Below are 12,951 nucleotides of genomic sequence, written 5' to 3' on the forward strand. Positions count from 1 at the left end.
TCCCAACTAGTTGTTTGTTAAACAGAGCCTGTTTGAGTTATACCTATGTATCTCTGTCAAATTGAACAATGTATATATATCAAAATGGAAATGTATATATTTCATGTAGTTTACCTGATCTAGGTTAGGTGTCAAGCCTATGATTTTAATGTCATTTAGTTGTGAAATAAAATAGGTTTTTTCAGAACTTAAGTGAAATGTTGAACTTAAGCTAAATACACAAACCATTCTAATTACATATTATATTTTTTTGATCAATTCATTTGCCTAATGTAAATTATTTTATGAAATTTTGAGGAGGATAATAAAGGAATTTACTATATTTTACTATTTAATGCAAAAACTTAATTTTCAAGATTATCAAATCATTGTCTAAGTAACAATTGGTTATTAATTAGTTTTAACCATCTTAATCTAATAGTGTCCTAATTATGCTATGTTTTCCTTTGTTATCACATTTACTTTTCTTCTAGTGATAGGTATTTTCATATTATTTTTTTAGTATTTGTTAATTTTAAACAAAATATGTTGAATTCACTTACATTGTAATTAAGTAGGTATATTTGTCTAAAATGTCATTATTATTTTATAATAAAATATTCTTTGGTGCTTCATAATTCATATTTATATTTATAATTTTATTTAGGTACTTAAAATATTGATAGGTAAATGTATATATGTATAGGTAATTTTCTGCATTTATTATCTTTCAATAATACATTTATATCCCTAAGTAATAATAATAATATTATTTCTGATAGTACCTACCTACATTTAAAAATCTAATTTTTTGAGATTCTCGTGACTACATTTTTAATTTGTACGAAGTTTCACTGTAATAAGTTATTTACACATATCAATTACACAATTGTATATTTTGATAGTGTTATTGTTATTTATAATTCATTAATCTTCCTTACCTATTAATAAAATATTAACCAATCACTACCTACAATTTGTATATCTTTTTTTAATATTAATATTATATTTTTATTTAGTATAAATCATTTTTTTACCTATTTCTCATATTAATAATATACATTATTACCTATCAAAAGTACCAATAGGTGTTGTCTAAAATAAAAAATTTAGTTAGTTATTTTTGTTTTTCAGATAATTAAATTTACCGTATGATGAGTTGGAAATATAATAATGCCAGCCGCAAGCAATCAAATAGGTTCTGCTTTGTTTCAGTCTCTTTCTAAGAAAGTTACTGATCGCCGAACTCATCATTCATCTGTGGCAGACGACCGTTCTTGTTACTTATACATAGCATCAAGCAGAATTTTAGATAAAAGTATAGAATTTGAAATGTTAGACCATAAACCATCAATGCTATCTCAGATGAAAAACAATTGTATCATGTTACTACAAAATGGCTGTAGTAAAAAAGATATTATTAAAAAAAATGAAAGGCTTAATGGTGATACTAACAAAATATCCCACTTACCTAAACCTAAAGTAGTATTATATCCTCCTGAACGTGTACAACTAGGCTGGCAGGATAAAAAAATGTCAGTTGGTTCCGGATTAGATAATCCTGGTGTAATATGTTACATCAATTCTACATTACAAGTATGTGTTGGAGTTCACTTTATTGTATTATTTATGTCTAGGTGTTTAATTGTGTTTTTGTTTTTATAAATACGTGTAGGCACTATTTCATATCCCTGCATTTACAAATTGGCTAATGAGTGATGAACAACATCAAAAAACATGTCAACAAAAAAGTAAATATAAATATTATCAATTACACTCAAAAAATAAAAGTGTATTGTCTATAATTAATAGTTATTACATTATATATTTGTAACAATATTATATTATGTATTTGTTTTTTTTAATAATATATTTACAGTTGAATAAGAATATTTTTACGTAAATTTTTAGCTGGATTTCAAAAAGATTGTATTGTATGTATGGTCTGTAATACATTCACACTATCTCAAAAACACACTGGTTCTAGCTTCAAAGCATCAATCATAACTAATCGCCTTTCATGTATGTAAATCAAACTAAAAATCAAATTTAAGTAGGAACAAAAAAATAATTTTTGTTTCATTGATAGTAATATGTAAACATTTGTCAACATATCGTCAAGAAGATGCCCATGAGTTCCTTCGTTACCTTATCGAAAGTATGGAACGGTGCTATTTGTCCGTTTTAGGACATGCTGCTAAATCGTATGTATATCATATAAATAACAATGTAAATATAATACCTATTGTCTTAAACTTTTATGTATTATAGCCTAGACAATTATTCTAAAGAAACCACACCTATTAACCAAATATTTGGTGGTTATATCCGCACTGAAGGTATATTTATTATAAACAGATAAACAATTTAGTAAATAAATATATTAATAAAAATATATTTTTTATGTTTAGTAACGTGTGGTAAATGTGGACACATATCAACTACATTTCAACATTTCCAAGATCTCATACTTGATATCAGGCACTCTGATAATGTTAACGACGCTTTAGATAACTATTTTGAAAAAGAACCATTAGATGAATCATATGTATGTGAAAGATGTCGACGACAAGTTGCTGCTGATAAAAAGTTCTCCATTGAAAGAGCACCAAACGTTTTATGCATTCAGCTGAAAAGGTGAATTATTGATTAGATTAAAATTTGTTGTGTATATTATTATTGTGCTGTACTGTTGTCAGTGTGAAGTAACTAAAAACTAATGATAATTTCTTACAATAATATTACAGGTACAGTGTTGGTATGGGTGGATTTAGTGGAAATAAAAACAGTAAAGCTATTCAAATAAATGAACGATTAGATTTATCCAGTTATCAATTTGATCACCATAAGTTTAAAATTGATGCTCGACCATTAAGATACCATCTGGTATCCATGGTAATTCATTATGGTTCAAGTTTACATAGTGGACATTACACAACTCTTGGTTTAACACCCTCTGGATCTTATTACTATTTCAATGATTCAAATGTATGTATTTTAATTATTATATTTCCATCTCATTTATTTATTTTCCAACTATTGGTTTTGTGAACAGGTTTATCAAACAAATTTCAAAAATTATTCGACAAGTAATGATTCCTATATAATATTTTATGAATTGGAACCATCAGAAAACATGAATAACACAAATTTAGAAAGTAAGACATCGACTGTAACGTCTACTTCAACTTGTAAACCGTCTGTAAATGGCTTTTTTTCAAGTAAGTATTCTAAAAGTTTTATAATTTATTTTTCTATGCATTTTATAATATAATGTGTATCTTTATTTAGACAAGAGCAATGGAGTTACAAAGCCTTTAAATGGTGTTACAAAACCATTGAACGGTTTAAACAATATTAAAAAAAATATTATCAAAGACAAAAAAAGTCAAATATATGATAAATGGGATTCAAATATTAAAATGTAAGATATTTATATTTTAATTTTATATATAATTATATAATGAAAAAAAAAAAGTTTTATACTCTAATAATCATTTAAAATATGTTACTTTTAAATTTAAGGTTAAAACAAGGACAACAAAAAGATAAATCACTAATTGAGAACACTTGGAATTCAAATAGTAAAACAATAGAACCTACAACTAATGGAATCAAACCATCTTTAATTTATAATAGCTTAGTACCTTATATCGATTCTGATAAAGAAGGTAGTGATGATGAGAATAGTTCACTATCTGGTGAAGATAATGCTTCTTCGCCTGTGATATTAGGAAAAGTCAAACACTCATTAGACCAAAGAGTTCCTGATAAAAAGCCTTTAGTTATGAGACCAAAGGAAAATCCTAGTGAAGTTGCTTCAGAAACACCTCCTAAAAAATGTCTAGTATTGAAACCACCAAATGATGATTCTCCTATTAATGAACGAGACAAAGAAATTCTTCCAGCAAAAAAATGTTTAGTTTTGAAACCTAAAGATGAAGAACCATTAGAAGTGAAACCTGAATCTGAACCTGTCAAAAAATGTTTGGTTAGAATTCCAAAAGATGATAATGAATCTTCTAATACTACTAAGGCATCTCATTCCACTGAAGGAAAAGATTCAGAAAAAAAAAACCGCCGGCGTGAAAATGGAATTTTGGAATTTGATGTTAATAAGCCCAAAGCCCGACTTGATCATAATTATAATGGGTTTGTTGTTATCTAATTTAAATGATTCAGATTCTTTTATTACTTAATTTTATATTGTAGTTCTTATTAACTTGATAACACATACATTTAGTGTATAGTATACCTAAAACATAGTTGTAATGTTACAGAACTAAGTCACCATCCGATAACAAAACAAATGGAAAATGTTTAAATGGAAATGATTCTCTTGATGATAAACCTTGGTGAGTTTGATAATATAAGCATAAAATAATATTTATTTATTTTATTTTATTTTATTTATTAACTTTAAATAACACCTATATTTTATTGAACTCTTGACTTTTTTATCCTAATTTCTGAGTCTGGTTGTAAAGTATGCAATGTTCCTTTTGATGTTTTTTATAATCCAATCACTGGTCAATTTTAGTTAATTATTTTCTTATTAAATTTTAGGAGTAAGTTATCAAATGGGAATAACCATAAACATTCAAATGGGACAAAGAACTGGCAAGTTATACACTTATTAATTTTAGTGATGATAAATTGTATCTTTTTGTTTGGGATAATAATTAATTTTTAATTACTTATTTTAGGCCCAAGTTTACCAATGACTTTCAAACTAATGGTAATATTAAATCTAATGGCAACAATTTTAAAGATAGTATGAAGTCACGAACGCATTTGGGTTTTGGTGGAGATGGTAAATATTCTTTATTTTCTTAATTGTTCATATTTAATAATTTATGTGAACTGAAGCCATATCTGTGGCAGATTATTAAGTTTAGTATTGTTATATTTCCACTAAAATAACACAATAGTTTGGTTTTGTTTGTTCAATTCAAAATTTCATTAAATATTGTACTATGACTAAATAACAATGAACAGAAATAAATAATTGTATTTTATTTTTGTTATCACTTGAATGTCAATTATATTTTTAGCCAAGATGTGTTATTTTATTGGAAGGATCTGTTATTATTCAATTATTGTAATTTTTTAATCGATTGTCTGAGCTGACAAGCTTTTAGAAATAAAACTTAACTCACAGGAAAAGAGATTATGCCAGTGAAATCCAAAATTTAATATTTTTTCTTTCGAAAGTGCCATTTTATGTAATGTGCCTAACTTATTTAAATTACATTGGAATTAGATTTGATATCTATGTTTATAAAAGTTATAATAAACGTTCAAAAATCACTTAATTAAGGGAATTCGATACCGTGATTTTCTGTTTTTGTCTAACACACGCGCGACATAGTATTTTAAACTTGTTTTTTGCCAAATATTCCAATTGATCTATTGAAGCGATAAGATTTCTCAAAACAGATTTGAATTTGTCGTCAAGTCTACTTGAAATCGACTTTCCCACATTTTTGATTTTTTGATTTTAACTTCTCCAAAAATTGAAGTAGCATAATTTTTTTTTTATATATCAATACTTGATATATATTTCAAACCCTATATTTCAAACTTGAAAAACTTTTTTCATACAAATGATATCAAAAATATAAAAACAATGTTGCACAGCCAAAGTTCTCTTTTTTTATGTGGTGAAAATTTTGTTTCTTAGTTATGACTGTAGCCTTCTCGGTTCTTTGCCACACAAAACAGTTTTTTCTATGTTGTACATTTGTAAGACGGAGACAACACATGCGAGTATAGCGTCCTCTTAATTTTAATTTTAAGGCAAATTTGAGATAATTAATATTTTTTGTACTTTGTCACGGTACATATTGTAAATTAATAATTATACAATTAAATAATAACTCATGATGAAAATAGTTTCAAAGGTTTCTGATATATTATATTGACGACAATCATTTTGTCACCACCCACCTCTGAAGTAATTAAGTATAATTGTATAATAGTAATTAAATTTTAAATTTTGGAATAATAATTATATTTAAATATTTTTTTGTGATGAATTAAGAAGGAACATACAATCCATTTACTTAATGTATGTTAATGATGTACACATAGTTAATTTGAAAAACTTCCATAGGTATTGGTAATTTAATCCACTGGTATATTAAAAAGTTTTTTTGGTTGAATAATTTATTTTTTAAATTTGAAGTAGGTATTAAGCACTTGTATTAATGAACAGATATAATTAAAGAGTTTTTCTGAAATTCATTGATGACAAATTTTTTATCACCACCCACCTCTGAAATAACTGTATAAAAATAATGATTATAGAAGAAAGCTTTCTATGATTTACACTATTATTATTTCTACTTACTTTTTCCAGTTAAATATAAAAAAACGAGGGTAATAGGTAAATGCTCTGATAATTAGTTTGTAATGAATGCATTTTATTTGAGTTCAGTGATAAATTCTTGCATACGAAAAAAAGGATTCGAGTAAATGCGGTCTGCCTATATTCTTAAGTGTATTTTATAATATATTTATATTGTTATTACCTTTATTAATTTATTTTACATTTAGTAGGTAATACAGTAAGTTTAATTAATATTTGTCAAAGAAATTGTATTAATTATAATAGTATATATTATACTTATATCATATATCATTGTTATTAATTTTTAATCTATATAAACTTACCATAGAATGGTATGAAATAGGTTTTGTGCTATAAAATTGCCAATAGCATAAAATATTTTAAAAATTTTCATTGTGTAAAGTAAATATTAAATAATAATAATGTAGTATAATTATTAATGAAAAATTAAAGTCTCTACAAGTATAATTTTTTTAATTAAAACAAAATAACAACGATTGGTTTTTTTGTTGTTTATTTGTACCTATTTTGTCAAACTTGAACTTGAAATTACTTTTAAAAAAAAATTATGCATTTGTCAGATTTTAAAGTTTCTTTTAACTTATGAGAAACCTTCTGTAAAATGTTCAAGCCTTAGTTATTATTATTAAAGTTTTTATATATTTTTATCTTTAATATTTCCATGAATTTTTGATATTTTTAAACTGCTGTTGGAACAATTTTCTAGGACTTTGGTTTGGTTTATTTTTAAATTTTAACATCGACCTGCAAGCCACATATTGGGGAACCACTGACCTAACCTTACTTTTAAATATCATGACAGTTCTCTAAAATATTATAGCTCAATTGATTCCATTGAATTGATATATCTATTATTTTATATGCTTGTGATGCAAAGACAACACATGTGAATATGATGTACTCTTAACATTCATAAGTGCATGGATTTTAATTACTGGCTTAACCTTACAGCTTCCATTATCTCATTTTTTATGATTTCATGATCATCTAGTATATTTTTATTTTTTCTCTTAACTAAGAATTATGATTTTCTTAGATTTTACATAACATTACTAGTCTTAATTCAGTTTTTCAGTGTTGGCTTTAGTTGATAAATATACTTAAATTTCAGAAATATTAGTTTGTTCCTTAAATCATTAAATAATTTTGAGTTTTAGGGTTTGGGGCTGAACCTTACATTATCAAGTATGTATCTATAGGCGCTTATGAAAAGTTTGATCTGGTTGAACCAGTGAATTTACATGCATAATAAATGCTTATTATATCTTCAGGTCGACTTCACTACAACTTTTTTTAAGCGCCTTAGTGTACTCAATGATCACCTACTTCAGGTGGCCCTGGATCCGCTCAGTGAAAAATACTATCATTCAACACATATTGGTCATGGCAAGGTCCATTCAAAAATACAAACTAAAATGCTTGATTTCCTAATGTGATTAAATTAAATTACAATTCAATTGTATATAGTTGTAAGATTTAATTTTTGACAATTATACCCTAAAAATCAGAATATATATAGAAATCTATTTAAATCATATCCTGAATTCAATCGTTATTGAATAAAGTATAAGTAATACTGAATTTCATCTTCAAAATGTCATAATTATTGGTTAAAAATTATTTACCAACATATATTTTCAAAAATATTTCTATGCATTTGAATGACTTCTGAAATTCTCCTATTTAAACATATATTAATCAAATAATGTTTAGTATGAACAATGGTAATTAATTTACAGAAACCTCAGAAGTTGGAACTATTATATTGATAAATATTTTATTATTTTTATTATTGTGATTTTTAGTTAAAACCTGGAATGGTGAAAAAAGCTTTGTAGACCGAGAGGCTGAACAGGATAAAAGTAATGGAGTTAAACGTTCATTTGATGATGAATACAATGAAGATTTTGATAGAGGGGTTGTGAGTATATTTGAATAATTTTTAAAACTAAGTTAATAAATAAAACAAATTATATTATATTATTGATGATAAAATATAAAAATAATTGTATTTCTATTTGTATATCTCAAAAGTTAAAAATAAATATCTTAATTATATTTTTTACTGTATTCATACATACTAAATTCGCTGTAAATATCAACATTGTACAATATGTTGCCTTTACTTATGTAGTTATTTATAAGTTTAAAAAATGTACATAATATTGACTGTTAAGTGGATGTGACGTGGACAAAATTGAATTGTGACAATATTTCTGAGAACAAGACTGCGTTTTTAGTTTTTTCCATTATTCCCTATATAACCTGTAACATTCATTATATCGTGTAGACATAGCAAAAATGTCAACATTTTTAATAACAGTTAACATAACAAAATTTAAATTTTTTAAAAAGAACTCGCCGCCTAGCTCTAAAATATTTTCATCTTTTAATTTTGTAATAGGTTCTTTTATTTTAACAACAAAATTGAGAGAGTATTACTCAGACTGTGTAAACGCGACTGAGACAACACAGCAGGTGTGATATCCTCTTAATCCTTTCACTGCTGAATTAATTTTTCCCCTATAGTGCTCCACACAGGGATGAATTTTTTTTTATATTGTATCTTTGAATTTGCCTAATAATTTACTGTATGTTCATGTTATCACATTAATTAAAACATTTATTGTTTTTTTTTTTTACTATAGGATGCATTATGCATCCATAGCAGTAAAAGGGATAAATCAATCACTTTGTTACATTACATTTTTATTTTTGAACACAGATTATGTTAATAATAATAAATAAAACATTTTAGGTAAAAAAGAAGAAATTTGATAGTAAGAATCACCACTCAAAAGAAAATGGTTCCAATGCCTTGCAAATGTTACATAATCAATTAAATCAATTTAATGGTAAAATGGGACGAAGTAAAATCACTTGGATGAATCGAACCAAAAATTACAGACAATATAACAATGGATATCGTCACAATGGCAGTAGTGGAAATAATGGCGGAGGATATAAGAAACCCAGGTATAATAATAATCGTCGCCATTGGCATAAACAGCGTTAGATATTTTGTGTTTAGTTTTGTACATCAAAAACATTTTGTAAAATGTTGTAAATTATAATATTATTCTAGGTTAAAATAAAATTTAGGATGAATAAGTTAAATATGACATTAAAATAAAAATTTAAAAAAAAACTAAAACGAACAGTTATTTTAATAAATAAATTAAGGTTAATTAGAAATTCCATTGCCAACTAACTTGATTTCATCTTGGCTATTCTAGTCTGGCAATATTTTAGTATTGTATTTTTGATAATTTATTATCCGGCAAAATTATTGTTTAAGCTTTTTATAGTTGCACTGGACTAATAATAACATATTGATAACTGTTGTAAATATTGGACAATTATTTAATAATTTTTGCAAAATTTCTCAAAGTTAAATTTCAATTTTTAGGCAATATTAAACTCATTATTTCTGACTAAATAAATAGTTATGTAGTGCTTATTTTTAATTCAATTTTTTAAAAAAGAAAAAATTTATTTTTTTGTTTTAGTTAGTATATTTTCTGATTATTAAGTTCTATTTTTAATTTTCATTTACCCACATCTAATTAAATAATAAAACAAAAAACTTTTTATTTTAATTTTCTTAATGTAAAGTAGAAATATTTTTTTTTTAAGATAATTGGTTTTTATATATATATATAACCCGTCATTTGTTCAATTTAATTTTTAATAAAAAAGAGCAATTAACTTAGATATTTTTTTGTATTATAATAATAATTATTTTTATAAAGTTTGTTTACTTAATAAATTATGTATTTATGTAGGTTGGGAAGGATTTAGATTAGTTATTACCTGTAAAATTATTGTCCATTTTCCCTGTTTAAGTTTAGAAAATAAAAACAAATTTTTTCAAGTGTATTTGGATGCTGTAAATGTTAGAAATGTTTAAACATTTTAAGCAGTCCCTAATTAACATTCAATTACCGTCTCGTGATTCGTAAAATAAATTTGTGTGCACGCGTTGTTAGTATGACTACTTGTAATTTTTTTTAAATTTCTAAGTTTATAGGCTCTACTGAAGCGCCTGTTGTAATAACAATGTTTGTACTCCGATTTTCACGGTCGGTTCCTAACTTCAGAACATCCAGACTACAGTGTTGTTGTTGTTATTATTATTACCATTTTTATATATATATATATGTCTACAATCAATAGGTCATTAACGAAGTAAATATTTTGTTTTAACCTCTGAATAGTAAAAATTTTGATTTTTCTTGTATATAAACTGTAATTAAATTTATTTAAATACTACGCGTATACAATATTATTTTGTTGAAATCTTAAACACAAACATTTCACTTATAATCTGAAATAAATTTATGTATATCTATATAATACTAATAATATAATATATACATACATACATAAATATATTAATGGCATTTTATTGATGCATTATAATTCATAATGTATGGTTTTTAAAGATAAAACACCTTGATACTGTTATTCTATATGCATTGTAAACTTGAATATAAGATATATCTAAAATATGTAAATAAATGTTTATGTGTATTGTGTACCTATCATTTGTAAAAATTGAATTGTATTGCTTAAAAACAATTTTTAATGTATATTTAGATAGACAAATATTGTAAGATGACTATTATGTGCGATTAAATGTGAAGTATGAATTGAAATAATAAATAAAGATTTACATAATATTTCAATTTGTGTAAGGGTATAACTTGTTATAAGTAAGTATTTTTTACGTTAAATATATACCCCCCCCCCCCCCCCTTGAAAAATTCTAAAAATCCCCATGTAGGTATCTATACTACTTAAGTACCTAATAGTCAGTAAGTTATTTACGATGTAGAACTCTACAAAATTGGTAATTTATTTATCTAGTCAAGCGTCCCGCAAAAGCTATAGCTCCACTCACTCACTATAGCACTCACTGATGAAGACTTTTTTCGACATTGAAAAGAGTGAAAAGTTATTTGCGCTTAACTATGGGAGATAACAGGTTAATTGATTCAATATGGTTTTTGCAACTGAAAAAGAAGAAGCTGATACACTAGATCTTAATGAAGCAGTTGATAGTTTCACTAAATTAAAATCTAGAAGATTTCCTTCATTGTAAATTGTAATTTATTAAATTATATTTAAATAATATACATTACTTATTAATTATTTATAATTTAGTTTATAGATATTTTTATATGAAGCTTTATATATAGCTGTGGTGATCCATATTATAATATTATATTAAAACAAACTAAAAAACATTTTTGTTAACAAAATTATTATTATTTGTTTTTTTATAATTTCTATAAAATTATCTACATTTACACTAAAAGTGTGTTGAAAAAAATTCATTGGATGATTTGAGCGACTGGTATTACTTTAGATTTTCAATATTGGTTTTGCATCCCATGAAAAAATGTGAAATGACGCCCCTGGGAACTTTCTCTATGTTTTACACTGTGTTTAGCTAATTTTTCTACTTTCGCCACCAAAAATTAAGCCGTGGATCCGCCACTGTAGCGCCCTCTTAATATATATATGTATTAGTTCGTGGTCTCATTTCTGGACGTTATCAGAAGCGGAGTTTGGTTTCTTTATTCTAATTCTTCATGCATAGACTATAGATTAAGAAGATACAGTGGCGGACGCAGGGGGGGGGTTCAACCCCCCCTCCCCAACCCAAAAAAATAATGAATGGATGATTAATTTCAAACGTAGTTATTCTACCTTATACACCTTAAAAAAAGTAATTGTTCAAAACATTTATTAACAGTATAAGTGATTAGTGAAAATAGTATTAAAAATAAGTAAATATACGTAGTCGATATAATATTTATAATCAACAATCGATCATTATGTATTATGTTTGACGTTATGACAGGTTTCCTTAAATAATAAATTTCGTTTACATGGTCGTGCGATAATGATCAACAATAGTCAATCGTTTTCTTCGATGTGCAAATAATATCAATGTTGGTCCCTATGTATATTGTATTACGGCCAGTACGGGTCCACACATTGCCGTGGTATTTAGTCACGAGCGACGGTGGTGAATTATTTTAGTTTTAAGACGATAAATAATATTTTAGATTTATTAATCAGCATATACTGATATATTATTATACGTGACATCTGACAACCAAAAATTGAAAACGAAAAGACAAAATACAGATGTATTTATAACTGACTTTTTCAAAAAGTCTTCTTCCAAATCCAAAGCAATTATTGAAAACAACGAAGGTAATTATTATGTACTTGAAAGAATTTATCATTTGAAACAAATGCAGTTTAGTTACCTCTAGTGTATTTGGCTTAATTTTAAGCCAAAATATGTTTTTTAACGTGTTTTAAACGTCAGATCGCAAAATTATGATTGCAGCTCCGTTTTAAACTCATCGAGTTTCGTAGGTAAATTAAAATTAAGGGGGCTGCAGCATATGAAAAAAAAGTGACTTTTAGACCAATAAGCTAGACAATTTGGTTTGACAGATTTAAATTTTAAAAACAAATTATGATTTATGATTGATCAACAAGTTTACTAGGGAATGATCGAGGCGATTTTGAATATTTTTTTTTCAGCTGTGATATCCAAGAATAAAAATATCGAAATA

The 12,951-nt window shown here is 25.7% G+C and overlaps 1 protein-coding gene across 3 annotated transcripts in view; it reads left to right on the forward strand.

The window, feature by feature from the left end:
* The window catches only part of LOC100168771 (ubiquitin carboxyl-terminal hydrolase 36), an 11,883-nt gene extending 849 nt beyond the window's left edge, over positions 1-11,034 (forward strand). Inside the window, exons 2-17 of one of the 3 annotated variants that reach the window (XM_001946042.5) lie at positions 1,114-1,575; positions 1,655-1,730; positions 1,891-2,001; positions 2,069-2,183; positions 2,251-2,318; positions 2,391-2,616; positions 2,727-2,967; positions 3,035-3,200; positions 3,271-3,403; positions 3,505-4,131; positions 4,260-4,334; positions 4,546-4,599; positions 4,686-4,792; positions 8,158-8,273; positions 9,111-9,328; positions 10,376-11,034. In XM_001946042.5, coding sequence (XP_001946077.2) covers positions 1,153-1,575; positions 1,655-1,730; positions 1,891-2,001; positions 2,069-2,183; positions 2,251-2,318; positions 2,391-2,616; positions 2,727-2,967; positions 3,035-3,200; positions 3,271-3,403; positions 3,505-4,131; positions 4,260-4,334; positions 4,546-4,599; positions 4,686-4,792; positions 8,158-8,273; positions 9,111-9,328; positions 10,376-10,382 — 2,763 coding nt within the window. In that variant the 5' untranslated portion in view covers positions 1,114-1,152 and the 3' untranslated portion in view covers positions 10,383-11,034. Of the gene's footprint in view, positions 1-1,113; positions 1,576-1,654; positions 1,731-1,890; positions 2,002-2,068; positions 2,184-2,250; positions 2,319-2,390; positions 2,617-2,726; positions 2,968-3,034; positions 3,201-3,270; positions 3,404-3,504; positions 4,132-4,259; positions 4,335-4,545; positions 4,600-4,685; positions 4,793-8,157; positions 8,274-9,110; positions 9,820-10,375 lie in introns of those variants that run through there. The other 2 variants (XM_008189615.3, XM_008189614.3) reach the window with 2 other exon arrangements.
* Positions 11,035-12,951: the final 1,917 nt, after the last annotated feature.

The sequence above is a fragment of the Acyrthosiphon pisum genome, chromosome A2 (genome assembly GCF_005508785.2).
Source record: "Acyrthosiphon pisum isolate AL4f chromosome A2, pea_aphid_22Mar2018_4r6ur, whole genome shotgun sequence".
NCBI lineage: Eukaryota > Metazoa > Arthropoda > Insecta > Hemiptera > Aphididae > Acyrthosiphon > Acyrthosiphon pisum.